The 26,948-nt window shown below is 31.2% G+C and overlaps 4 protein-coding genes across 7 annotated transcripts; 2 read left to right on the top strand and 2 right to left on the bottom strand.

The window, feature by feature from the left end:
* Nucleotides 1-547: 547 nt before the first annotated feature.
* Nucleotides 548-2,389, bottom strand: LOC124843845 (inorganic pyrophosphatase 2-like). Its single transcript, XM_047320679.2, has 4 exons — nucleotides 2,207-2,389; nucleotides 1,983-2,104; nucleotides 1,630-1,831; nucleotides 548-1,130 (listed from the first exon to the last, which is right to left on the bottom strand). Exons 1-4 carry the CDS (start codon nucleotides 2,342-2,344, stop codon nucleotides 756-758), a joined length of 837 nt encoding a protein of 278 aa, XP_047176635.1. The 5' UTR covers nucleotides 2,345-2,389; the 3' UTR covers nucleotides 548-755.
* A 1,089-nt stretch (nucleotides 2,390-3,478) lies between these two features.
* LOC124843842 (inorganic pyrophosphatase 2-like) lies at nucleotides 3,479-5,199 on the bottom strand. The gene is made up of 4 exons (XM_047320676.2): nucleotides 4,643-5,199; nucleotides 4,367-4,488; nucleotides 4,051-4,252; nucleotides 3,479-3,875 (listed from the first exon to the last, which is right to left on the bottom strand). The coding sequence occupies exons 1-4, from the start codon at nucleotides 4,778-4,780 to the stop codon at nucleotides 3,555-3,557; spliced, it is 783 nt and encodes a 260-aa protein (XP_047176632.2). The 5' UTR covers nucleotides 4,781-5,199; the 3' UTR covers nucleotides 3,479-3,554.
* Nucleotides 5,200-10,327: 5,128 nt separating this feature from the next.
* LOC124843862 (serine/threonine protein phosphatase 2A 55 kDa regulatory subunit B beta isoform-like) lies at nucleotides 10,328-18,912 on the top strand. 2 transcript variants are annotated; one of them, XM_047320701.2, is made up of 14 exons: nucleotides 10,328-10,750; nucleotides 11,490-11,593; nucleotides 11,732-11,830; nucleotides 11,915-12,034; nucleotides 14,095-14,301; nucleotides 15,138-15,229; nucleotides 15,513-15,631; nucleotides 16,296-16,419; nucleotides 16,655-16,778; nucleotides 17,528-17,596; nucleotides 17,699-17,790; nucleotides 17,877-17,954; nucleotides 18,042-18,112; nucleotides 18,214-18,912. In XM_047320701.2, the coding sequence occupies exons 1-14, from the start codon at nucleotides 10,639-10,641 to the stop codon at nucleotides 18,348-18,350; spliced, it is 1,548 nt and encodes a 515-aa protein (XP_047176657.2). In that variant the 5' UTR covers nucleotides 10,328-10,638; the 3' UTR covers nucleotides 18,351-18,912. The 2 variants fall into 2 exon arrangements, with proteins under 2 accessions (XP_047176657.2, XP_047176656.2); XM_047320700.2 differs by having other exon boundaries at nucleotides 10,332-10,750; nucleotides 14,095-14,304.
* A 1,756-nt stretch (nucleotides 18,913-20,668) lies between these two features.
* On the top strand, nucleotides 20,669-22,253 carry LOC124843864 (uncharacterized). 3 transcript variants are annotated; one of them, XM_088092641.1, is made up of 4 exons: nucleotides 20,679-20,790; nucleotides 20,913-21,019; nucleotides 21,322-21,510; nucleotides 21,844-22,253. In XM_088092641.1, the coding sequence occupies exons 3-4, from the start codon at nucleotides 21,329-21,331 to the stop codon at nucleotides 22,028-22,030; spliced, it is 369 nt and encodes a 122-aa protein (XP_087948767.1). In that variant the 5' UTR covers nucleotides 20,679-20,790; nucleotides 20,913-21,019; nucleotides 21,322-21,328; the 3' UTR covers nucleotides 22,031-22,253. The 3 variants fall into 3 exon arrangements, with proteins under 3 accessions (XP_047176658.1, XP_087948767.1, XP_047176659.1); XM_047320702.2 differs by lacking the exon at nucleotides 20,913-21,019 and having other exon boundaries at nucleotides 20,669-20,790; XM_047320703.2 differs by lacking the exon at nucleotides 20,679-20,790 and having other exon boundaries at nucleotides 20,800-21,019.
* The last annotated feature ends 4,695 nt before the right edge of the window (nucleotides 22,254-26,948 follow it).

The raw sequence follows: 26,948 nt of genomic DNA on the forward strand, positions 1-26,948 counted from the left end.
CTTTCACCCCCAACCTTTATCTCGACGCTGTAAATTATGTCAGTAGCTTTGATGTATTATTTAGTTGTTAGAATAATGGTTAAATGGTTTATTTGGTCACATAATTTATTTAATTGGTTTGATTTGCAACCAATAATAACAAAAAACTATTCAATTCTCTAATTTCAAAGGTTAATATTGTCATTTTCATTTAATTGATCGTAGCACATTTGCGAAGTATAGAAGTTATACATACTCGAATTACATAGTGCTGTCATATCAATTAGTGAAAAGAATAATATAAATGCGATTATGAAAACAAAACAAAAAATCAAAGAAGAGACCATATTAAGTCAATTAAATAAATAAAAAGGTAAAAGGGATAATTTAACATAAAATAGTTTATCATAAAAGTGATAAATAATATGTTGGTAATCTTTCTCTTTTATAAGTAATTTTGATATTAATTACTAAGAATGAAAATAAACAGAAAAATAATATCTAAATATGATTTATTCGTCTTCCGACACAGATTAAGAAACTTAAAACGATATTTATTAATTAAACTTTTTGTAAATGCATATATTACAAACAGTGTTTAATTATAACTAGATATAGACTTTATTCATTGTCTTATTATCAGTAATAATAGGAGGCTAAAGCCTGATACACTTTCTGCAAAAGCAGAGAAGCGACAGCAAAATAAAGTAAGAACACAGAGATGACAAGACAGAAGAAACATAATAATTCTGAGATTGATCGATCCTAATCGGTAGTTATTGAGGAACTGGAAGTGCTGTAGGTAAAGGGTTATGAACATCAATCGAAATTGACCCTAACTTGCAATCGATTGATCTTGTTGGAGTACAACTACTAACACTGCTCTTTCCTTCACCGATTGCTTTCTTGATAATATGGAGCATAACATCATGAAGCTCTTCCCCATTTCGCCATGCATGCACCTCTGCTTTTACGTGATTAGAGTTTTTGGACACTAAATCATACAACGGAAAATTCCTTCTGGGCATCAAAAAGTCCTTGTCTTTCAGCTTCAAACTAGGGCAGAAGTCTCCATTTCCATCTCCGAGGTAAATGTACTTCTGCTCTGATGCAGCATCAACAGAATTTTGGATCCTTTCCATCACCAGTCCCTGTATAACATTATTAAAAGGGTCGATATAATGGTTTCAAAAGTTGAACCTTTGCAAGTAATATTAAAAAATTTAGTCAGTGGTTTTTGGTCAAAGGTTGTTCTTATAGACACTACTCTAGATAGTGTATTATATAGCATGATTTTGCCTTTATGTTGCTGGGATCCCTGGATTTTTGCATTATGACATGCACCAGAAAGATGGAACCTGACGTGTGATCGATGATAACAAAGACAGTTCTCAATAATTGAATATCGTCAAAAAGAAAATTTGACCAGAGCTGATTCCTCCGTACACAAGAATAATATTTTTTCATGTAAAAGTAATACCTTTTCAGTTTTTTAAAATAACTGAAAGGTATAAAACCCAAATAAAAAAGTGATTTTTATTATTAGATTTGATGAGTTTTTTCATTCATTAGCAAAAAGAATATATAAATATGATTCTATGTACTTAATAAAAGTGATAATGTGAGAAATAATGGAGTTAGTGCTGTTGCCTTGCACATGTTTGGTGGACAGAGATTACATCCATGAGAAGATTTGACATAATCATGGTAGGGGCAAACTCTGAGAATCCCTTCTTCATTAACATAGCTGGGGTTTGCAGTGATCTCCGAGAAACAATTCCAAACCCCATGATGCTTCAAAATTGTTTCAATAAAGAAACTATTTGCATCGCTCACAATCTTCAACTCGCACCTGAACATAACAATGTCATCTTAGGTTCTACCATCATTATTATATCCGAAATTTTATGACCATAATGTTTTACTATGATGAGTTTTTTGTTGAAATATTCAAAAGCGTGTTCAAGTATCAAAGCAACTAGAGTGATTTAATGTATATGTACCCAAGGGAATATGCTGCTTCTATGGCTGGGACAATGCGGGGATGCATTGGAGTCCTATTAAGAACTTGTACAATGTCTTCAATGGTTTTTCCTTGTGAATGAAGTTCGTACATCATCTTATCCTGTGAAATTTTGGGACGATTAAAGAAAAATATATTTATTTTGCTATCAGGAAAATATTACAAGTGGGTTAAGCAAGAAAAGGAAGAAAATTTAGAGAAAACCATGAGAGGGTTCCAAAGCGTGTTAGGAAGAAACTCATAGAACTTTTCGGTTAGACCAAACTCATCAAGAACCCAGTTATCACTATCGCATTCGATGATTGTTGAGTCGAAGTCAAAAACCACCACAATCCCAGCCATTGAGTGTGCAAAAGCTTATCTTTGTAATGCCTAAATGGGTTGATACTGTCTGTGAATGTGCTGTGTAGACTAACAGATTTAGTGTATTTATAGGCAAAGAAAATGGTAGCTCGCTCGTAAGCATGCATGATAGATGGAATCTTTTTTATTCCATGGAATCTTTTTTATTCCAAGGAATCTTACGGAGTTACATTAGATAAAAATTACTATATATAAACTTGTCTTTCCTAACACAAACACTAATATCAGTAAAATGTCTAAGAATTTCTCAGCACGTCCAAGTTTAATTTCTAACCAGTAACTGTCAACATGTAACATAAAACTGTCGAACAAGCACCACTGTCCAATATTATAAGTTCTAAAGAAGCTTGAAGCATTCATACACTGTCTAATTAGCCTTATAAAGTTTCTTCTTTGGGCTTTAACAAGCACAAAGTCTCTCTCTCGGCTGCTACTTCCTGCACCACATGTTTTCCTTCCAACCCCTCTAATTATTAAGTGTCCATTCTACCCTTTTCAGTTAATAATACAAGTTGACTTTCTTCGGTTGCCTCCTTCCCTAATTTGAAATACCTGGTGTTCTGGAATATATTTTTAAATTCAAAAATATCTTCCAGAACACCATTTAAAAAACTATTTTTATATTTTGGATTAGGTGGTCCAAAAACTATTTCTAGATCAAAAAATGTATTTCAAAAGAAAAATTCTAAATAAGATATTCCATAAGTTTTTTGGATTTAGAAATACATTCTGAAAACCCGTTCCAGGATTTTTTTTTTTATATTCCACAATGATTGTTTCGAAATATAAAAAGAAAATTGGAACAATTATTCCAAAAATATTTTTTCATATCCGAAAAATGTATTCTGAAACATTCTTTCTGAAAAAAGAAACTGACCTAAAAGTGTGAAAAAATGTAACAAAATTATAGCAACTACTCTTTTTCTTTAGTATAATCCAACTTGAGTCAATTAACATTGGAAACTTTGGGAAAGGTTAATTCAGAAGCAAAATAAATACCTTTTGAGGCAAATTCGTTAGATTTTCATAGCCATTAAACTGTCATTATTTGTTAATGGATAGAAGTGTTAGGATTCAAAACAAAATTTCACCTTAGATCAGAGATGAACATATATATATATATATAAAAGATAACTCTGTTGATAAAAAGTTTTTGTAATATATAATATCAAAAGTAAATCTATATATTTTAATCGGAGCTAAACGTGCACATAAAATGCAGTTTGCAATTGGATGAAATGAACTCAGCATTTTGTCCAGAACAAATTTTGTTGATTAGCCTCAAAGAAACTCGTTCAAGCTCTTCTCCATTGCTCCATTCATGAATTTCAGCTTTAATGAGCAAAGGGTCTTTGCATATCAGTTCCCACACAGGAAAATTCTTTCTTGGCATCACAAAGTCTTGTTCTTTCAGCCTCAAGCTTGGGCAATAGTCTCCACTACCATCTCCAAGATAGATCAATCTCTTCTTTTCTCCTAATGATTCTTGGATTTTCTCTATGATTTCCCCCTGCAAGATCAATTTTTATAATAAGCTACAAAATACTTCTAAGAAAATAAATTTAGAAACATGTTTGAACTAATGCCACTCTACACCATAGATATGATCATTAAAGATCTTTTCCACGTCTAGAGTTTATAATATATTATTATTATTAGATGTAAAGGGTTTATGAAATATAGACCTTGCACATGTTGGGAGGGCAGAGAGTACATCCATGGGGAAACTTGTTGAAGTCATGGTAAGGCAAAATTTGCAACCTTCCATCTTCGTTGATATAACTTGGATTAGAGCTTATATCTGAGAAGCATTCCCTTATTTTTAAGTGTTCTAAAATTGTCTCGATGAAGAACGTATTTGCATCACTCACAATCCTCAAATCACACCTGAAAATCACATATGTTACCACACAATATTACATATTGTTTTTAAAAGTAAAAAACAATAACATTACCAATATTACAGAAGAAAAAGATTAAGAAAAGTGATACATAACATACCCTAAAGCATGAGCTGCTTTAATGGCAGGGATTATTCTGGGGTGTATTGGAATCATCTGAAGAACTTGCACAATGTCATCAATGGTTTTTCCATGGGAATGAAGCTCCATCATCATCTTATCCTGTTAAAGCCAAAACCAGATCATTAATAAGAGAAAATGTGTCTACAAGAGTGTGACAGAGAATGTGTCTGAAGATGTTTTCTTGAAAAAAGAAAATAGAATACAAAACCATTTTTAATAAAAATAATTTTTTCCTATGAAATGAAAAGCTCACCATGAGAGTGTTCCAAGGCATGGTAGGAAGGAGACGATTGAACAGAACACTGAAACCCAACTCATCAACAACCCAGTTATCACTGTCGCAGTCGACAATGGTCTTGTCAAAGTCAAAAACCACTACAATTTCAGCCATTGTAGTAACGAAGTTAGTGTGGAAGACAAAAATGGCAATCTCCCAGAAGAACAAATCTCCTTTCTCAAGAATCAGATTCCTATTGGGTGTCTCTAACTGCTCTCAAAATCGTGTCTTGCTTCGATCCAATCTTGAAAATTAAAGGTTATTTATAGGGAACGGAAAGCCTAAGGAAGCCAAAAGGTACAGATTTTCATGGAACATTTGCTGTTATTCCTGAAGTTCAATTAGAGGCATTGGATGAGATGAAGATTTGATTGGTGAAAGAATCGAAGGGCTAAGAAGAGATGGTGTGGCATAGAGGTTAAAGTCATGTGACATATGTGATGAAATGATGAAATGAATGGGAATATTTGTGGGGAATTAAATGCTGAAGTTGGCCAGATATGAAATCCACTGTGTGGTTAAAAGAATATGTCTGGTGTGGCTTTCTTTTCCTATTTTGTTTTGTGTAGTGGCTGAATTCTGAATTCATCAAGTGCATCTACACTTGTATCTCATCACTTTACAAAACATCACCTACATTTAAATATTGTACTTTGTATTCCATTGCTTCTTTGATGTTTTGTAAAGACAAATAAAATTTTTACATATACAATTTTTTTTATATTTATTTAACATCATTTTTTTCTATTTTTTTCATTTTAAAAATACAAAAAAAAATTATGAATATTTTATCTTTATAATATATATGAAATGAATATAAATATTAATAAAATGATATATAAAATAATCATTATTATTAATAAAATGTTATAATTAATTTGTGAATGAAAGCATGAATTAGTCTATAATATCAGTTGCCCTAAAGTTTTAATCACTTATTATTATTAATTTTATATTAATCCATAATTTAAAACTAAATACTAATTTCAAAATAGTAATAATAAGTAGTTAAAACCTGAAAGATGATATTAAAAATCAATTTAGGTTATATTAAATATAAAAAATGTTTTAGTTATTGAAAATTTTTAATTTATAAAATAGTGTTTAATTTAATTAATATAATGAGTAACTACTTTTATTTTTAGATCAAATACTATTTAATGATTTTTTTATAAAATTGTTTAATTTAACAATATATATAATCTTGAACAGAAAATGTTATTATAATGATGTTGTATGTGACAGAACAGGTTGATAAGAATAATGGACAGTGCACATATGATGTTTGGTCCTTCTGCAGAATGTTTTGGCGTTTAGTGTTTGGGTGAATAGCACGTGTATAGTAAAAAATTCTGAGTCTCATCACTGTTTGTTCTTTCCTACAAGTCTTTACATTTACATACACACACCTAATATATTCCTTCTATCAGATAACTTTAAATATTTCATAAGACGAATATCACCATTTTCCCTTCACATGCTCATCACATTAAAACCATCTTCTTTATATTATCTCTTATTTCTTTATCTTTTCTAAACACATTTCTTATTTCTTAAACATGCTTTATTATTACTTAAATTGTGTTCAAACATCATAACCAGGAAACATATCACTGTTCCATGCTCACAAGAAGTCAAATGGAAATTTCAATTGAATAGAGATTAATTCGATTTTAATTAAATTTAGATTTTTTTTCTAATCCCTTCCTTTTTTTTCAACTCAAATTTAACAATAAAATTGTCCCAATTAAATGATGGATAAAATTGTCCCAATTAAATGATGGATAGACAAACAGGAACTTTTAAAATTTAAATTTGTTTTTGCTGAAAAATAAAAACACAAAGACGATTTGTAGTTAAATAATTTTTATTGTTTATCTTGAAATCATAAAATTTTACATAATTATATAAGATAAGGTTAAATATATATATATAGGATATCCAGTATGATCGTTTGGTCAATCATGAATTGAGTGATTAACATATTTTTTGATTTATTACAAAATAATCTGTTGATCAGACTACAAATAAAATTAGTAATAAAAATAATTATGTTAATTCTAAATTAGATTATTACTATATTAAACCGTAGTTAGATTGACACTATTCATAAACTTATTTTAAAATCTACAAATTTGATATTCAAATAATTAGTTAATTTCACTGTATATTTATTATTATAATAAAAAAAACTAAAAACAAAATTTTAACATAAGTTTAAATCTCAGAAACACTGTGTGAGAAGACATTTAAAGTTAACTTCGTGGACCGAAACATAAAGAAATAGATTAATTGGGTTTTAAAAATAAATTTTTAAGTCAAAGGTATTGAATGATAAATACATAGGATAAGTTATATATATATATATATATATATATATATATATATATATATATATATATATATATATATATATATATATATATATATATTGATTGGTGAGGTTTGATTAATTGTTGATATTGAGAGAATTTGGCTAAGGTTGTTGGACCCAAGAGTTGGATTGTTTTGTAGTTATTGAAGGAAAGTAATTAAAAGAAAATGATTGGATTTTCCAGAGAGTTTTTATGATTCTAAAAGAATTCCATGATTGAATGAGAACCTTCCGATGTTGCAGGAATGAAATATATCTGAGTTTATGAACATTATATAGTGTGAGTGATGAAGCATTAAAGTTCAGATAGATATTTGGTTACCATAATGATGATAAGGACAAAATAAAAAAAAAGAAATACAAGAAAAATATAGTTTTAACCAAATAACAAATTGAAGAAGATTTTTATTTAGATAGACAGAAAGTATAAATTGAAGAAGAAAGAGACAACTTATTGCTTAACAAACTAAGAACTTTACCTTACACAATTAGCATGACAGGAAAGTACAGATAAAGTAGGATTATAATTGATTTGACTTATGTGTAAGAAAAAAATAATATTAAAACTGATTATTATATAATGAATTACTAAAATATTTTATTTATATATTGAGATAGGATATAATTAAAATTGGAAAATTATTAATGATGAAGTAATTAATTTAAGCTTAACCCCTTTGGTTTGGAACATCTCCCAATAACTTATTAAAAAGATGTCATATCATACTAACTAACAAATAAGAAAAGCAATGTACTATACTTTTATGTAATATTTATAGCATAAGAAAATTGGACAATTCCAATTTTAGCTTGATAAGTTATTTGAAAAATTGAGAATATGATAATGGAAGCTGAAATGATACAAAAGTTACAGCTAGGTAAGAAAAATAATTGAAAAAGAAACTAGAAAATTGTGTAATGATATATCTCTCAGAAAAAGTAGCCGAAAACTTGTGATGAATTTAGTACATCAAATCTAAAATCTAAGTGAAGTATATTATTAAATAATAATATTATTATTATTAAAATGAATAAAAATATTTTATATAATATTTTTTTTAAAATCAACAAATGATTTTTTAATATTAAAAGAAAATCAGCTTACATTTTTTAATATATATAATTTAAAATTTCTCATATATATTTTTTTAAAAACTAATTTATTTTGATTCATAAAAAACATTATATATGATTTAATTCAATATATTTGTTTTCATAATATATAGTTTATTTATGTTTTATAAAGTGTGATTTTTATTATAAATTTAATGTAATTTTTTATATTTTATAAAATCAATAAAAATAACAATATAGTTATTGTTTATTTAAAAAATTATTTCTTAAGAATAAAAATGCACTTCCGTGTATAATTGAATTAAAATTTGGACACTAAGAAAATTAAGGTATAAATAAAAAAGTTGCAAAAAGTGTAAATCACACAAGTCTTCGCTTAAACAAAAATTAGAAGAAGAAATCTCAGAAATAATGTAGTAAAGTCATATTCACCCTACTACATTTTAAAACTTATTATAAGAAAATTATGAAGATGTTTGACAACACATTTGAAGATGTTTTTAGTATTCACAAACATATAATATGCAGCAGGTTTATCGAAAAGTTAACATGTTAGATATTTAAAAAAAAAAATCTCCTAAAATATGAAATTTTAATCATGATGATAATTTACTTAAAACACGAATACAGAGGAGATTAGTCATCTAACATGCCCCGTTATTTTTATACTATTGTTTTTAGTTTCTAATTTTAATTTAAAATGTCAACAACATAATATTTTTTTTTCAACGTTGCATAGAAATAAGATACAAAAAAATTTCCCCTTTTAATAAAATTTAGTCAATAATAATAACATGTTTAAAAGAGAGTATTATAAATTATGTTGTTAATGTTTTAGCTTGAAAGACTTAGATAGGTGGATGAGATATTTTGCAATTTAATATAATATTTGTTTATTCATAGGCCTTCTCTGCACATGGTTTGCACCTAACCTCACTATTTGATTTTCTGGATCAACACCAATAATCATCTGTTGTGAAACACAAAGCAAAAGAAAATGTCTTCTTCCCCTGCATCACGGTGACATGTCAATTTCAAGGCTCAACTTCAATAATCACGAACACCACTTCACTCAGCAAATACATTCCTTTTATATTTATTTAATATATAATATAAGAATAAAATGGTTATAAAAAATAAATTTTTGTATTTGTGTCAAAGTATTACTTTTTTTTACCAATTTCTCATTTTCCATCCTAAACAATCCTTTTCTCTCCAAACAAAAACAATATAATATACAAATATATTGTCATGGAAGTTTTCAAATTGATTAAGAAATATTTAGTTATTACTGTCAACTTATAAAATTAAATTAGGTATTGAGTAATGATATTTATTATTTACGATTTAATATAAATAGCATAATTGTTTTCTTGGTAATTCAGTTTTACTTAATTATTAAGTTTGAAAGGTCTTTGTTTGGTAGATAAAGTTTCAAAGATTGACAAAACATTTGAATTTTATATGAAATAAGAGAAATGAGTGGTGAAACATGCATAATAGATAGTACCTTTTATACAAAACACTAACATCATTTGAGAAACAAAACTCCAAACAGTTGAGTAAAAATGTCTTGTCTGTATGAGTAAACTTCCATCTCCATGTCAAAATCAAGTTATTGGTCACACCCAAGTTTAGAATGGAAACAAAGTTGTGGAAACACAAGGTATCATCATCCCACACTATTGTTTGCATTGCATGTGTGTATTTTCTGTTCATTGTCACAACATGAAACACATTGGTATTATTATCCAGGACCCAAGTTTTGTCTTATTTTTTTTTTATTTTTAATTTTTTTTAAAATGTTTTGCAAAACTCTTGTTCCTTTATAATAGGGTAGTGCTATAGTGATAAAAACAATTAAGAAGAAAAAATGCAAGGACATTTGTTTAATCCTGAATTAATTAACCAATTTGTTGAATTGAATCATCTTAAAGAATAATCTTAACCTCACCTAACTGTACCACACAGTCCGGTCACACATGTGTACACTGGTAGACTATCACAGTCCAATGAGACTAGGTTTTCTTTCCACTTGAATGAGTCACAAGAAATGAGGATATCATATACCACAGTGAGAGAAGGGAAATTTTAAAATGATAAATATTTTTTAACAGAATGTAGAAAAACAAACACAACCTTATCGTCAAGAGAGAACTAAAGGTGAGTTAGTGTGTACGTGTGATTATGTTTATGTTGTTTTCTTTTTCTTTTTCTCGTCTCCAAAGCCAAAGAACGTTTGCTGAATAATATTTTAATACAGAAAATTCCAAATTTGTCCTTGTAGAGAGAGAATAACTTAGGTAGAGAAGGGGTGCAGGAGAGAGAGAGAGAAATTTTGGTCTTTTTTGTGTTCCAATGGTTCAACTGGGAACCCAAAGAGAAGAGAAAAGAAATTTTATTTCTTTTTTAGACGGGTCTTTCTGAACATATGATCTTCTGAAAACCCAGAAAGCGATCTTTGATGCACTCATAGGATTGGCCGATTCAGTCGCGTGTTCGGTGACCGTTGATTTCGGGACAAATGAACGGAAGCGATGAGGTCGTGCCAGCTGCGGCGGGTCCACCGCATCCTCTGGACTGGAAATTCTCGCAGGTCTTCGGCGAACGCACGGCAGGGGAAGAGGTTCAGGAAGGTAATTGTCGTACCTCCTATTTCTGCAAGAAAAAAAGGCCATGCTTTTTGTCTCTCTGTCGGATCCAATTCTTGGTTTGGGATTAGGGTTTGATTCGATCCGTTTCGGATCGTGGTTCATTACTCCTTTGCTTGTTTTGTCGAGTAATGCTTGTTCTAGCTTTTGGACCAGTGTTTTAATCCTTGTCTGATTGTGGGTTTTGTTTGGTTTGGGTGTTATATGTGCTGTAGCCACTTCTGTTGTGGAGGTTTGGTTGCTTTAGTTCATCAATCAATGTGTGAGTTTGTTCAAGTATGATGGGTTAGATCTTGGTTTTGCGTAGTTTGGCCAGTGGTGTTGAAGATTGACTGCTGGGCTGGTCTTAATACCGGCCTTTGACAATGTTAAAGCAAATTTTGTTTTGGCTGGGTTTGCCGAGTCCGGGTCTCTTGAGTTGAATGCTTAGCTCACAGTACAAGAATGTGTGTTTGTGGCAATATGAGGAAACCTTATTTTCTATTCGAACAAAAAGTGATAAATGAAGATATTGTTGAGGTGTTAGTCAGATATGTATTGTTATGCGAAGGAATTATTTAGGACAAGGAATTTGGTGCTTTCAAGGGGAGGGGAGAGTGGGATTGACTGTGTGTCCTAATGGTTGCGTAAGAGGAATTTGGTTGATGTTTTTGCATACGAATTAATTTCTGTTGCAGGGTAATGTGAAAGTTTCATGACTATTGGCCTTTTTGTCTTTCTACAGTGGACATAATTTCTGCTATTGAATTTGACAAGTCTGGTGATCACCTTGCTACTGGTGATCGGGGTGGTCGGGTGGTTCTCTTTGAGAGAACAGATACAAAAGATGTAAGACTGACTTTATCTTGTGCAAGTGTTTTTTCCTTTTACATGAGGAGAAAAGAAGCTAAACTTTGTTTTGACAGATTCCATGTTATGCATTTAGTATTTGTAATTTGTAATATGTATGCATGCTGAAACATGCAGCATGGTGCATCAAGAAGGGATTTGGAGAGGATGGACTATTCTATTAGTAGGCATCCTGAGTTCCGGTACAAAACAGAGTTTCAGAGCCACGAACCTGAGGTAATCATCATTATCATACTAATGTGCCCTAACATCCTATGGCTTAGAAGTATCAATAATTATTTTGTATGATGTTCGTTGCAGTTTGACTATCTTAAGAGTTTGGAGATTGAAGAAAAGATCAACAAAATCAGATGGTGCCTAACAGCTAACGGGGCCCTCTTCCTTCTCTCTACAAATGATAAGACTATCAAATTTTGGAAGGTATGCTTAGTGCTGTCATTATCAATTCATTGACAAAATGTGCACAAGGTTTTATGTTGGAGGAACTAACTTTTGGTCACTTGTTTCAAATGTTGACAGTTTTTTTTTTTTTGTTTCTGGAGATGTATTAATGCTTGAGCTCATGTCTTTCTAATTGGATTCAATTGGCAAGGCTTAGCCTTCTGAAGTTACCAATTACATTTTGAGGTGTACTTATTAATAGCATGCTGTAGTATCAGAGTCAGTCTGTCATTTTTGGTCACTGCACAAATTGTTGTGTTGTATTTTTCTCTGCAGCTCTCTGACCCGCTAATGTAACAGAAATCTTGGTCATTTATGGCTGCAACTGTGAAAAGGGCTTAAAACCTGCCATTAACCTCGTTTTAAGGGTTATTTCATGATTTCTCCTTGCTATAGGAGCAGAGGGTTTGAAAACCCTTTGCTATTTCATGCAAATACACTCTAAATTTCTCTATTTTGACACATCCCTTCTCCCCACTGCTTACCGACTTAGTTTCAGCCTAGCCTTGTCTCATTGCTCTTTCCTGTATGTGATCTATGGCTTAACTCTGTTGTCACACAAGTCCTTTCATCTCTCACAGGTCTTGGCTTTGGTATACCTCTATCCTGTTTCAGTGTTGTTCACCTTTTTCTTTTGTACTGAGTTGACTTTAAAGCCTTATGCTTGAACTAGTATGATTTCTTGAGTTATGTTGTTATTGCCTTGTGTGTTTAGCTTATTGCTATGATGACTCTTGAAAATTAATTAAGAACTTTGAAGTTGGAATATATCTTCAATTTTTTTCCCTGAAATTTCTAACCTTTGGTAATGTTTATTATGAATTACATGACTTATATACAAACAATCTTCAGTATGGTGGTAACCTTATAGACACCAACTAGTATGAGAATAAGGACTGAATAATTGAATGGATATGGAATTACAAATTACACTGGAACTGAGTACTATTGATTGGGTACATAGGTTTCCTTCCAAGATGTTGAGAGTTAGGTCTCTCTCTTCCCAAAATCCACTTTTCCCCTCCAAAAAAATGTGTACCTCGTCCTCCTCTTCTCCTATTTTTTATTCTGCCAATAAATGCTTAGAGGCATTTAAGCTTACTAATAAGTTCTAAAACAATTCAGTTCCACTAAAAATCCTAAATCCTGCCTCTAGTATAATATTTACTCATAAAGGGCCTTACAATACTCCTACCCAAAAGAGTCACCTTGTCCTCAAGGTGAAAAGAAGGAAATTGCTTCATGATGGTTTTCACTGGTTACCAAGTGGCTTCAAATTCTGGCAGGTCAGCCACTGAAGAAGCACTTCAACAGTCTCGTGAGCAGTGTGACGCACTCCTTTCACAGCAGCTGGTGTTACCTGCAATTCCATCTCTGCTGATAACATAGGTGGTAGAGGTTGAGATTTGTTGATGGAAAGGGCCTTCTTTAGTATAGAAACATTCAGTCCTACTAAAAGGCCTAAATCCTGACTCCTCTTACAATATTTACTTATAAGAGGCCTAACATAACTCCACGTAGCCCTACTATCGTGGTTTTAGGGCTGATCACGGTTTCTCTATGAGATCATTACTTTTTTTTTATTTGTTTAAATTAACATGATAACTTTGCATGTAGAGGAATGACTTTTAAGGGTGCATGCATTTATAGGTTGTAGTTTTTCAAGTGCATGATATCATGATTGTCTTTCTGAACACATCTGTCTTTTAAAAGACCTCAGCTGACATCTTTTTCTTGTTAAGTTTAACTTCCGAATTTTATATGCTTTGTGGTGTCTTAATAAGCTATTTTGATTGCATGCATTGAAATGATTGAATGTTGTGAAAAGTAGATACCAGGGATGGCCTTGCTACTAAAAGGATCCCAAAGGGAAGTTATTTTGAATAAACATGTAACCCAGATTGGTTGTTTTGCTTGTGCATGTATACAAAATGAATGTTGTTGCATTCATATTTGCACATTTTTCATATAAATAATTTGATCAATCCATCATCCTGTACTCACTCCTTTGTACTTTTCCTCATCTGAGAGTCAAACAGGTTCAAGAAAAGAAGGTAAAAAAAATTTCTGAGATGAATATTGACCTTTCAAAATCAATGGGGAATGGATGTATTGCTAGTTCAAGCAATTCAAGTAGCTCTAGGCCATATCTTGCAAATGGAGGATCTCCGGATAGATCTTACAATTATATAAGCAATGACTTTTCATTTCCACCAGGAGGCATTCCTTCACTGAGATTACCCATGGTAGTTGTACCCAACCCTTTCACTTGCAAATATTTTTTTTTTGTTCGTCAGGATAAAATTTTCTATGATATGTCTTTTGCTATAAACAACTAAAATTGCTTTTAGATAAACATTAAAGGGTCAAAGCTCTGCGTTGCTTGCTTTTCCTTCTTCAAATATGAATGCAGTTAACAGCCTGGAAAAAATAGGTTGAACTTGCAAGACTTGGTACTTGAAACATATATTAATCATGACGTGGATTAAGGTTGCTTAATCCATTTTGAAACAACTTGAAAATTTTTCTATTTAAATAAATGAAACCATATTGGTGCATATAATTGATTCAAATATTTTCCTTTCTTTTTATTGCTTAAATATACTTTAAAGTTAAAGTCGAAATAAGAGCTATGAAGTAAAGTAGAAGCATTTTGGGTTGTTTTCCCCTTTTTTAGCTTAAAGGAGGTAGCCTGTGAGAGGGACAAGAGAGTCGGTAGTGAGAGGAAGAGCAGAGACAGGAAGAATGAAATGAGAAGCTAGTTTTCTTTCTTTTCTTTTTTTTTTTTCTCTAAAAGCTCCTTCACCTATCTCTTTTTAGAAAGCTACTCATAGCATATTGACTGACTGTGCTTTAAGAAGTTTTAGCTGTCCTGCATAGTCCCCTTCACAAAGCAAAGAAAGCAGTGGAAGAAGTGAAAAGAGAAATATAGAGATTTTTTTTTTTTTATTTCCATTCTTTTTTTTTTGCATTTTTTATTTTTGAAAGAGAAGAAAGATTTGGAAGTGATTGAATTCCATTTCTTTTTCAAACTTCGACAGTTGCTCATTTGTAGTACTAACTCGTATTGTAAAATATGTAGGTAAGTAGCCATGAAAGCAGCCTAGTTGCTCGATGTCGTAGAGTGTATGCACATGCTCATGATTATCATATCAATTCTATTTCAAATAACAGGTAATTTTAGTTTTCTTAACATGTACTGTATTTTGCTGTAGTCTAGCAAATTTTGGTTGAAATTGAAAACTCTGGATCCACATTATAATTAGAAGCTATTCAGTGTCAATCATGCTTTCATTAGTTTTGTTTCTATAACTGTAGCGATGTTTCTAGAAAAGATGACACATTTTCTTTCTGGGTATTGCTTTATGTCTGCATGATTTTGTGTTCCTTTTGTACTTTTAATTTTTGTAGTTTTCTAGATACTGATCAAATTTGGATGGTTGCTCATATCTTCTAGTGATGGCGAAACTTTCATATCTGCCGATGATTTGCGAATAAACCTTTGGAACCTGGAAATTAGCTCTCAAAGTTTTAATATTGTTGATGTAAAGCCTGCAAATATGGAGGATCTGACAGGTAAGATTGACAAAAATATTATCATGTAGTGTAAACATTATTCTAACTTGGTAATACACTAAAATTAATCAATTTATATACTTAAAGAAATAACTGCAACATATAAGTTGTAGTTGACTGATGGTAGGTGCTCATGGGCCATGAACTACCCTGTATAATAGTCCAATCTAGCCTGATGACTTCTTAAAAATCTGCAGTTCGGATTAGGTATTGTCTAAACTTTGGGCTGGTGTGGCTTGCACATCTCCACCTAGACTCAATCTAAAGTTGGCAAAAATAGTCAAAAAAATTGCCCAGGTCAAACTCAAAATCATTAATCCCTTGAGAATCTTTTTGCTTGTGTAAATCTTTCTAGTCTCACTTTGTTTGATGTAGTACACTGCAAGGATTAGAATTTTTAACATATCATAATCCTGGTTCTGTAGTGAGTCTAGTGTAAAAGTAAGTTGTTGAAGGTTGGCTAGGTGTTTCCCAGTGAAAGGGGATTCGCAAGTGATTGATGAGGTTTTAAGTTTGTATTGATGTCTGTTTGTGTGATGTGAATTTAGTGATTGGTCATTCATGGTTTTTGGGGAAACATGAAAGAAGAATGGCGTGCTTCTATTTTTTACCCGACTCAAGTATTGGTTTGGTGGAGCCTTGACCCTAGATGTTAATATTGCAGAGGTTATAACATCAGCAGAATTTCACCCTACACATTGCAATATGTTGGCTTATAGCAGTTCAAAGGGTTCGATCCGACTTGTTGACTTGAGACAATCGGCATTATGTGATTCTCATTCCAAACTGTAAGTGCATCTTGTTTTAATTCTTTTTGTAATCCTGCTGGTTGCTGACAAATAAGTATCCCATTCCTCTTATTTAGGCTCAGTTATTAACAAATTTCAATACGGTAGGTAAAATTTCTGGCAATGTCATTATACAGGACATTTCTGAAGCTATATGCATGAATTTATGTATTTTTTAAAATACCTGGTACATTCTCTAATAAACAATACCAATACCCTTGGCCATTTGGTGCAGATTTGAGGAACAGGAAGCCCCAGGGTCAAGATCATTTTTCACAGAGATTATTGCTTCTATATCAGACATAAAATTTGGGAAGGATGGAAGATACATACTTAGTCGTGATTACATGACTTTAAAGGTTTGAAATTTTCTAGTTTCAAAATATTCTGTTAAACCTTTCGTATACTCTTGGAACTATACCCTTTGACTTCAATTTTTGGTAGTCAAACTCCTTTAACTTTAAAACATGTCAATAACTAATTTATGCTAAAAAATATGAATATTTTGGAAACTTATTTTCTAACTAATGATAAATGGAGAAAAATGTATTGCTATTGAAATGTTTTTCAAAATCTGAAGGCGAAAATTGCCAAATTGATAATCGATTAACTTTTTTTGCCAAAGATGCATCATCTATTTGAGTTGAGCTAGCATCTTTTATTTAAACGGTTTTGACTAGAGTTTGACCTCATATTTTAAATTTACACCAAAGCCATGTACAAAAGTTATTAAACCATACAAATAAAATAAAGAATAAAAAACATATTCACACAAAATTCTTCATAAATAACATTAACTTTACATCATGCAAAATCATCACCAAAACGGAAATTTTACCAAAATGGAAACACAAGAAAGCATAAAACGGACAGAAATATCCATGTAAAGGGGCAGGAAAAGTTCATTCAAATGGGTGGGGAAAATGGCAGGGAAGGAAACCACTCAAATGGATGGGAAATTGAGATGGAGATGAACCTTCACTTCTAGTAAATGTGGAATATGGATTATTCATTTAGATCTCTGTTCCTTTCGAATTCAATTGTGTAGATTAAGAGACCAATATTTTCATTTCTTACTATGGAGGATTTCTGCTTGTTGTTTTGTTAGTTATGGGACATTAATATGGATTCAGGCCCCGTTGCAACTTTCCAAGTTCACGAGTATTTAAGACCCAAGGTTAGATTACTCTGTTTGAGTAATGATCAACCTGGAATTTCTTTCTGCAATTCTGCTGCGATAGAATTATAACCAGCTATACTTTATGTTTGAACATGCCAGCTTTGTGATTTATATGAAAATGATTCAATTTTTGACAAGTTCGAGTGTTGTCTGAGTGGTGATGGATTGCGTGTAGCCACTGGTTCTTACAGGTCTGTTATACAAATTTAATCCATGCTTCGATCGCCATTGGAATTGTTTATCGTGCATCTTACAATTTTGTTTCACTTGATGGCAGCAATCTCTTCCGTGTGTTTGGTTGTGCCCCTGGAAGTGCTGAGGCGACAACTCTAGAAGCCAGTAAAAACCCGATGAGGTAATTGTATGAAGCTCTGACACCATGAAAGTATAATTTTTAGTTAGGGATTGCTGTAGCATTGTATTAACTTTCACGTTCCTTCAGACGACAAGTTCCAACCCCTTCAAGGCCTTCTAGATCACTGGGAAATAGTTTAACACGTGTTGTAAGACGAGGTCAGTTTTCTATTTCTTGAGCAAAGATTCCATAAGTATTTGTTGGTTTATAGTAAACTTAGTATAGATTACAAGTTCCAATATGTGATGGTGTTGAACAGGAGCAGAAGCCCCTGGTGTGGATGCTAATGGGAATTCATTTGACTTCACAACAAAGTTGCTGCACTTAGCATGGCATCCGAGTGAGAATTCAATTGCTTGTGCTGCTGCAAATAGCTTGTACATGTACTATGCGTAAAGAGAGACGATTGAAGACAAGAACATGTATCTGCATGGTCATATTGCTGTGGAGAAGGCTGCTTCTTTTCCGATCTTACCAACCAACCACACTGGTTTGGAGGCTACATATACATTATTAACTCACACTACAAGTGCCCTTCAGAGAGCTTTCAGAAAAAGATCCAGAAGTGGCTGTTTCCAAATTCCTCGTTAGGGAGGAAACCTTATTTTGTTACTGGATGGCCGGCATCTATCTCTCTCTCTCTCTCTCGCTCTCTTCTTTTTCTTTTCCTCCTCCTTTCAACAACCCTACTATTCTTTCCCTCTATTTCTGTATCTTCTTCTGAAAGAGAAGGTGCAACCAATGTTTCAAATTGTGTTTGGCTTGCAAGTGAAGAAGAAAATGTGATTGTAGCTCTCCTACAACAGATACTAAAGAATGTTCAATATCTGCCACTAGGATTCAGATTAAAAATGTAGTTTTTCTTTTCCTTTTTGCCCAGATATATATCTCTGTGGGATGGAGCAGTTGAAACCTGCAGTGCATCATTTTTTTATTGATTAATTGTGTTGGAATTTAATTTGACATGCTTCAAATTCTAATTTGTCTGTAGTAATAGTAGTAGTAGCAGTACCTGTTAATCTCTTTTTCTTTTGTTGAGAGGTAATAACTTTAGGCTGCAATGTAGGATAAGCCCCAAGTTTTGTATGAATTTCATGTTCGAAATTTAAGTTCACGTGCATTGAATCTACAACTATGCATGTAATAATGTTTATTTCATGCGTATGCGAAATGCTGCGTTTCTAAGGTGGATATATACTCTAAAAATGAAAAGGTAGAAACGTATATACTCTAAAATTGATTTAAAATACTTAATGAGCTTAGCGTTGTACAGAAATGGATAGAGGAAGCGGAAGTGACTCTTTGAGTGTGCATGCTGTAAGGACATTTTCTCAGCTTCATTCAGTTGAGTTAAATTCATTTGAAATACTTTCTCTCAGAAAAATTGTAATGATTGGCTTCAGTTCCAAATTCTAATCCTTTTCTAACAAATTTCTTTTAGGATAATAATACTTTGATAACATTTTAACATCATCTACGTCATTATGTGATTAGTCCATGTTGATGTTTATGATTACTATTATTGATTATGGAATAATTTTGGACCAACCACACAATGACACGTAGATGATAAAAAATGTTGTTAAAGTATCATTATCGTTTTTTTTACTCTTTGTTCACTTGAATGGATTTGAGGAAGACTGATTGAATGGATTTGAGAGAATTTGAAGGTAAATTTTTTTGTTGTTTATTTGAGTGGACTTTGGAGGTAAGTGAGAGTGAATTTGGAAGTAAATTTTTTTAATCTATCACATCAATCAAATTCTACACTAATTCTTAAAAACTTACCAAATCCATTCTCACTTACCTCAAAAATCTACTCAAATAAACAACAAAAATATTTTAAATCCTTTCAAATTCATTCAATCCCTCTCCGTCAAATACATACAAGTGAACAGAGGTTTAAGGAACATTTTGACATAAATACTAGGATTTAATCATGTTATCGATCCTAAAAGTATAATACGAATTAAATTTTGTCTTAATCTATTTTATTTTGTTCCATATTTAATAAATGCAACTATATCTTTCTTTTTCCAATGTTAAATATTTTTTTATTTGATAAGACAACTTATTGTAAAAAAAAGATTAACATTATGATACGAAAAAAACTTTATCTATATATTTATTAATTTATTAAGTACAGGGATATAATAAAACGGACGTTGAGATAAAAAAAAAATCATGTTATAAGTTAGAGACCAAAATCATAATTAATCAAATATTTAGATAATTTGGATTCGGTTAAAATTTAAGAACAAAATGAAGTTCACCTTTTTTTAAAAAATATATTAAAATAAATTTATTTTTTAATAATTTTAATACAATACTTAAGTGATTAGTGTTATTTTATTGTTTATTTTTTGAATTATGTATCCATGCATTGATATGCATTAACAATTTATTTATTAGAAGCTAATTTGATTAGAAAATATTATCCTTTAATGAATAAAAATAATTTCTTTTTTTAATAAAATAAATAATTGAATAAATTATTTTATTTAAAAAAAATCTAAATTTCTCTTTTAAAAATAATGGTTACATGATTTTTTAATACTATTTATACAAAATCATCATATATATTAAATTGTATTATTTTTCTATTTTTTAACTAATTGTTAAAAAATAATAAATTATGAAAATAGTTAAATTTTATATATATAAATGTAAATTCACTCTCTTAGGATGTATTTTAACTGTTATATATATAAGGAGCGAGAGCAGTTAAAGTACAGAGGAGTAGAAGGCGACATAGCGGGTGGAAACGGTAATCGCTGACTGGAGGCTGCATTCTCCATTTTCCTCGTATCAATCCTCAACAAACTACCCTTTCCTGGTACTGACCAAAACCAATGTTTCAATGATAATGTTCTTCTCCTCTTTATGTTCTGCTATCGCATTTTTCATTCCTTTCTTTTGATGAAGATCCATGTATGTCTTTTTAATTCTACCAAACAGAGGTCATTCCGTCATTAACCCCTGAAATTACGAGTCCTTCATGATTTCCAATTTCACAACCTAGAACTTCTCCAACACAAACCAACACTTTTCACCATACAACGTAGGTAGGTGCAATTGCCTGTTTTTTCCTATGATGTTTGAAGGATACATAATAACTACGTGTTTACATCATGTAACTGTAGACATTTTGTTTAATTTTGATTTTTTTTTTTAACTCAAAAAAATCTGTTCTCTTGACTATGAAGATCTAATTTAAAATCTCGACAAAATTTCATATATCGTTCTAATTACTTGAAGAAGGTATTGAGATTAATTTCTTTGATGTTGTTCATAAATGTATGTTTTAGGAGAATCTAATCATAAGATTTGAATATATGTTCCATCTTTGCAACCAACATTGTTACAGGAAATCCATGGCATCAAAGATTCCCCAGTTACAGTCAAAGATGAACGAAGTCTCGCAAGTAGTGGCAAAAAATGGAGCTTCCTACTACAAGTTATTGATGGAGCAGAACAAACACTACATCCAACATCCACCCACCGTTGAAAAATGTCAATCATTGGCCAAACAGTTGTTTTATACTCGCCTTGCCAGGTTCGTGCTTCTTCACTTTCTCAGTTCTGTTAACTGCTCTGTACTCACACTACAATTATGCTTTATTTTGTTGTGAACATCGCTGTTTGGTCACTGTGAGCAACTACTTTTATGTTCTGTTTGTTCATTTTCTTAAAATGTTTCTTCTAAATTTAACAGTCCTTGATTTTCAAAACCGTGAAATAACCTTCCATTTTACAGTTTCATTTCCCTGACTAAATATTAAGCGTATTAATCCATTGGCAGCGTGATTTTGACAAACAGAAACTACAGTCACAGATGGTATGTGCTTTGGTTCTTTCTGGTATTGAACATTTAACATATTTTCTGCAGCATTCCTCTTCGTTACAATTCATTCTGGAAGGAATTGGATCATGCAAAGAACATGGTGAAGAACTGGAAGGACCTAAACAGGGAGAATGTCGGTTTTGCTGCTTTGTTCGGACTAGAATGTTTTGCATGGTTTTGGGGAGGTGAGATCGTTGGCCGAGGATTTACATTCACTGGCTACCATGTTTAAATAGAACTACACTGTTAGAGCCATTAGCTTCATTCTTGAAAACAGCATAGCATAAGGCTTCGGTCCAGTTTTACACGTTATGTTTTTTATTCTGATCATTTGATGTATGAAATTAACAAATTCCGGTCAACATGGCAAGCATAATAATTTGTGAAATCCGTGGCGGAGATTTATGTTTCTTCAAAGCTAATTAAATTATGAACAAATCTCTTTTACTTGTTGCTATCTGTGTGCACATTGAACATTTGAAGAAGCTTCAAGGCAAATACCGGTTTAAAACTCAATTGGAATTAAGCATACTTTGCTTTTACGTGTTGGATTTGCTGCAATATATAGCCAGAGAATCTCAGGAACAACCACATTCATATTTTCTGAGTAATGTATTTTGAATGGAAGGTTGTGTTTTTATTTCTTATAATAGATGTGTTTTTGTAAGTAGTGACTTCAAATGGAAAAAACAATTTTGAGGCAAAACATCATCGTACTTAATAATACACTCACTTGTGGTCATGGCATTCTATAACATAAAATCTAACCTGGTTTTTGGAATCACGTCACTTTCAATCTTGCAATAGCAGGGAGGTAATTTACTAAGAAGAAACGTGTAGATGATGGAAAGAAATATCATGAGAGTCAGGAGTAGATGGCGACCAGTCAACTTGCGTTGACTTGATACATGATGATGTGATTTATTTGGATGCATGCATGACATGAAAATGTGAGTGGGCTAGTGATGTTGGTAGAGTTTTATAATTGGAATAGGAAATGAGCGTGTTGTGGTGTAGGTGTAGGTTAATAGGTTTGGAAAATGGGTTTTTGGTTTGGTTTGGACGATGATGTTTTGGTGGCGTGTTGCACGGGAAAGAGACACCGACATGACAGGACCATGGTACTCCAACACTCACACCCACTCTCCTTGACCATATCCTATGTGTATCTGCAAAGGACAATTTTTTAAAATCCAATTCTAATTTATCCTAATACTTTAATATTTTATTTATATTTTTTAATAAACTGATGTAGTTTTCTAGTATTTTAATAGTGGATTAAATTTACAATTTTTTTTCTAAATTCACCAAACCAATTTTACATTTTTTAAATGTTGAAGAAAGTTAATTCTACAACTTTTTATTTTTACTTTTAAATCAATCTTATAATGATCACTACACACATTAATCATATTTAAAATTTTCAAAACCATTTAAGTTTGTATCTATAAGAAAACTTTAGGTAAATATTAAAGAGAAGAGAATGTTTGTCTAATTTCAACATTATAGTAAGAACGTTATCTTTCTATTTATATATTTTTATAAAAGTTCCATTAAAATTTATTAATAATTTTGAAAAGTAAAATAATATGCAAGTTAAACATGATTTTAATATTTATTCATGTAAAACTATTAGAGTCTATTTTTAATAAACTATAATATAATTTGGGTGAATTACCTACGTGAATAAATAATATTTAAAAAATAAATTTTTTTACTCATAAAAATATTGGTCATTGATTTTGTTCTTAACGAAAAAATGTAGAAAATTATATATGTGACGATAAAATTGAATGAATAGATATTACCAAATCTTATTCAGCTGTCCTTTATAGTAAATTTTCATTTAAGTTTTCACTTATTTAAGGTTTAAATTTATATTTGGAATGGAAAAACTTTTTGATCAAGTTTTGAATGATTTTTTCATCAATTCTGTATTATGAAACAATATTTCACAGTGAATTACGGTTTGGTTTGCTTCAACAAAAAAAAATCTCAGTTAAAATGAGGTAACTCATTTTTTAAGAAAATATAGAATTCATATGATCTTTTATATTCTATAATTATATAACTCCTAATATTCCATAAATTCGCATTCCAATCCCAATTAACTCTACATAAAATTTCATATATGAAAATATGGATGGTGTATATTGTACTTTTTTATTAAAATATTATTTTAAAAGTTGATTTAATCTTCTAATGTAGTAAATTTAAAAATAAATATAATAACGTTATATCTAAAGTGAACAAAGTTCACAAAAATTATAATAATCCATAAAATTAGTATATAAATCTATAAAATGATAAAAAGAGAGAGTTGCTAATTAAGTTCTTCAAATTATAATCATAGAAAAAAAAATTGACTTTTGAAGTAAAAAAATAAACCAAATATTTCTTAATTATATAAGCTGTAAATGAAAGTTTACTTTGATGTTTCCTGACAATAGGTAATCTCAATTACACAATTAAATTGTCCGTTTACATACAAAAATATTGCATATGTAAAATCATATGAAGGTTTTCGGTCTCTTTTAGCTTTTGATCGGATTGGAGAAAAAAAAAATGAAAAGTAAAATAAAATAGAGTCAAAAAGTAAAGAAAAATATAAAAATGTGAATCATTATGATAAATAAATTAAAACAATACATTACGATCAAATTGTTTTATTGTTTTAAATAAAATTTCATTAAATAATAAATACTGCTAATATTATTGTTACTATTTATTATTATAATAATTTTTATTATTATCATTATTTCATTTGTACTATTATTATCATAATCAATAAAAACAAACAATAAAACTTGTTATTTATTTAAGTCGGCATGAAAAATACATCACTGAAGAAACAAACTAAGTATTGAAGAAGCATCAGTGCTTGACAATTTAAACGTGAGAATAAATATTTTGAAATACCTTCCATACTGTTTGTCTTCATACCACCAAATTCCACATTGGTTTTAACGACAATTTTGAAAAAGAATAATTAAAATTTAAGTAATTTATAAATTTAAATTTATTCATTTTTTAGTATTTTATATTTTTTAATTAAATTTGTATTGTTTACTTTTTTCGTTAATTAAATTGTTGTTGTATTTATTTGTATTTACGTAAATTTTGAGATTAAATAAAATAATATTATAATTAATGTAAAATGATAATCTTCTTTTTACTTTTTCTAAAAACATTAAATAACAATCATTAGTATTGTAAATAACAATATAAAAGTTAACAAGGAATATGATTATATGATTATCTAACATCCAAAAAAAATACAACGGTAAACTATATTTAAGAGTTCCTATATTTACAATAAGATAAAACAGTTATAGGAAACAAAGCTAACTTACAGTTATCCTAAAATAACCATAAATTAAAACTTTAAAGAAACCTACACTAATACAAATTATAAAAGCAGACCGATCGGTTATACAAGAGGTGTATCGACCGAACGGTCCTATAAACAGTGTATTACACCGAATGATCCTATACTAATTGCGAAAACAAACACAAGACCGAACGATTTTACTCTTAGCGGAAACCATCCTCTCCAGCCAGTGCATGCTCCAGAGAACCCTCAATATGTTCTGAACCCAGGGTGATCATTGCAATGACAAGGACGACCGAATGGATAACATGACAAGACAGGAAAGTAGAGTAAGCTTATGTAATTTAATTAATTCAGTAAAACATATAATTCACACAATTCTGAGATATTCAATAGATCAATCATGCAACAACCAATCATACATTTCTAACCATAATCATACAGGAATGCATGCAATGACCAACCACTTTACTGTGACTGTCCGGACTGTATGAGTTTTGTGTAGCTACGACGTTTTTGCACTCGGGTGATGTAATAGCTGGGATGCCTCAACAGTTGTCACCCAAGGTTAGTCCATTCCGCCCAAGTTCACCTTATGGTCTAGGACCTCCTGCTATTCCCACACATGAGTTACTCTTCTCTATGTGAGAATGAGCAATCACGAAATATTAGGATAAACGCCAGCTAAGCTTTGTCCACATTCATACTTTATCATTCCAATACCATTCATGAGATATTCCTCCTTGGAATTCTTTTTTATATCCATATTACTCAATTCATATCACTCTTCAATATCATCATACTTAACTATCAATTCAATCAAACATAATGATAAAATAAAATACTAATCATGAGCAAGATCGAAAGAGGTATTATCATGTTTATTAACGAGACCGAATGGAATAACACTCCTTAGTAACTAACATGACCGAATGCTATTTACCAAATTAACCACTTCATTGACCCGACTCCTAAGAGTTTAAACCGAACATTTTTATCTTACGTCGAACACTGTCGGCTTAGACCGAATACTCTGAGACTGGTGGAGACCGAACAGTTTCTCACTTCCCAAAGGACAGGACCGAACGGTTCATAACAGATAAGACCGAAGGAGTGGCCGTACACTATTTAGGACCAACCACTAAGAGAGACCTCATTAACAGGTAAGGCCCATTAGAGGTCGAACGTAGTTAAAACCGAACACCAATACCAAACCGAGTACCAGTGCAATACCGAGCACTACCAAGACCGAGTGCTAGTACAAGACAAGCACTACTGAGACCGAGCGCTAGTACAGAACAAGCACTACCGAGACCGAGCGCTACTAAGGTCGAACGGTCATGAACCGGGAGGACTCCAAAGAGACCGAACCCTATCAATAACAGAGCGCAGAAAAAGGCCGATCGGCCAAATAAGCGCATGACCGAGCGGTCACAGCGAACCCTCAGTTTTCTGCATAATTTTGCAGAAACTTCTGCAGAGTTATGAACACATCAAATTTTACCAAAACTAAACATGTTCCCCAACTTTTAATCCTCCAAACATGAATCATACACATCTCTACACTAAACTAAGAATACCTAAACCTTTCTAACATCATTTAGAGAGTTTCATCTCAGACTTAAGAGTCAATTCTGCAGAATCATCAACTCAAGGATCGAAAATCAGATTTCCTACTTTTTGTACAGTTTTGAGTAATTCAAAGGCTCTAACCAGTTCTAAACAACTTGTCCAATATCTCTCTACAGAGCAAACTACCTTGAACACAAATTCCCCAATTTTTATCATTTTACTGCCTCACAATTCTCTCGGTAAAACT

Source organism: Vigna umbellata, chromosome 6 (genome assembly GCF_029865625.1).
Source record: "Vigna umbellata cultivar VRB3 chromosome 6, Vumbellata_1.0, whole genome shotgun sequence".
In the NCBI taxonomy this organism is placed as follows: Eukaryota; Viridiplantae; Streptophyta; class Magnoliopsida; order Fabales; family Fabaceae; genus Vigna; species Vigna umbellata.

Coding starts and splice junctions, on each gene's coding strand:
- LOC124843864 (XM_047320702.2), top strand. CDS start 21,329: ATGGCATCAAAGATTCCCCAGTTACAGTCAAAGATGAACGAAGTCTCG. Junction 21,511..21,843: donor TTTTATACTCGCCTTGCCAG/GTTCGTGCTTCT, acceptor TATTTTCTGCAG/CATTCCTCTTCGTTACAATT.
- LOC124843862 (XM_047320700.2), top strand. CDS start 10,639: ATGAACGGAAGCGATGAGGTCGTGCCAGCTGCGGCGGGTCCACCGCAT. Junction 11,594..11,731: donor AGAGAACAGATACAAAAGAT/GTAAGACTGACT, acceptor TGAAACATGCAG/CATGGTGCATCAAGAAGGGA. Junction 14,305..15,137: donor CACTGAGATTACCCATGGTA/GTTGTACCCAAC, acceptor TAAAATATGTAG/GTAAGTAGCCATGAAAGCAG.
- LOC124843842 (XM_047320676.2), bottom strand. CDS start 4,780: ATGGCTGAAATTGTAGTGGTTTTTGACTTTGACAAGACCATTGTCGAC. Junction 4,253..4,366: donor AAAGCAGCTCATGCTTTAGG/GTATGTTATGTA, acceptor TGTGATTTTCAG/GTGTGATTTGAGGATTGTGA. Junction 3,876..4,050: donor GCCCTCCCAACATGTGCAAG/GTCTATATTTCA, acceptor TTGATCTTGCAG/GGGGAAATCATAGAGAAAAT.
- LOC124843845 (XM_047320679.2), bottom strand. CDS start 2,344: ATGGCTGGGATTGTGGTGGTTTTTGACTTCGACTCAACAATCATCGAA. Junction 2,105..2,206: donor CGCTTTGGAACCCTCTCATG/GTTTTCTCTAAA, acceptor AAAATTTCACAG/GATAAGATGATGTACGAACT. Junction 1,832..1,982: donor GAAGCAGCATATTCCCTTGG/GTACATATACAT, acceptor TGTTATGTTCAG/GTGCGAGTTGAAGATTGTGA.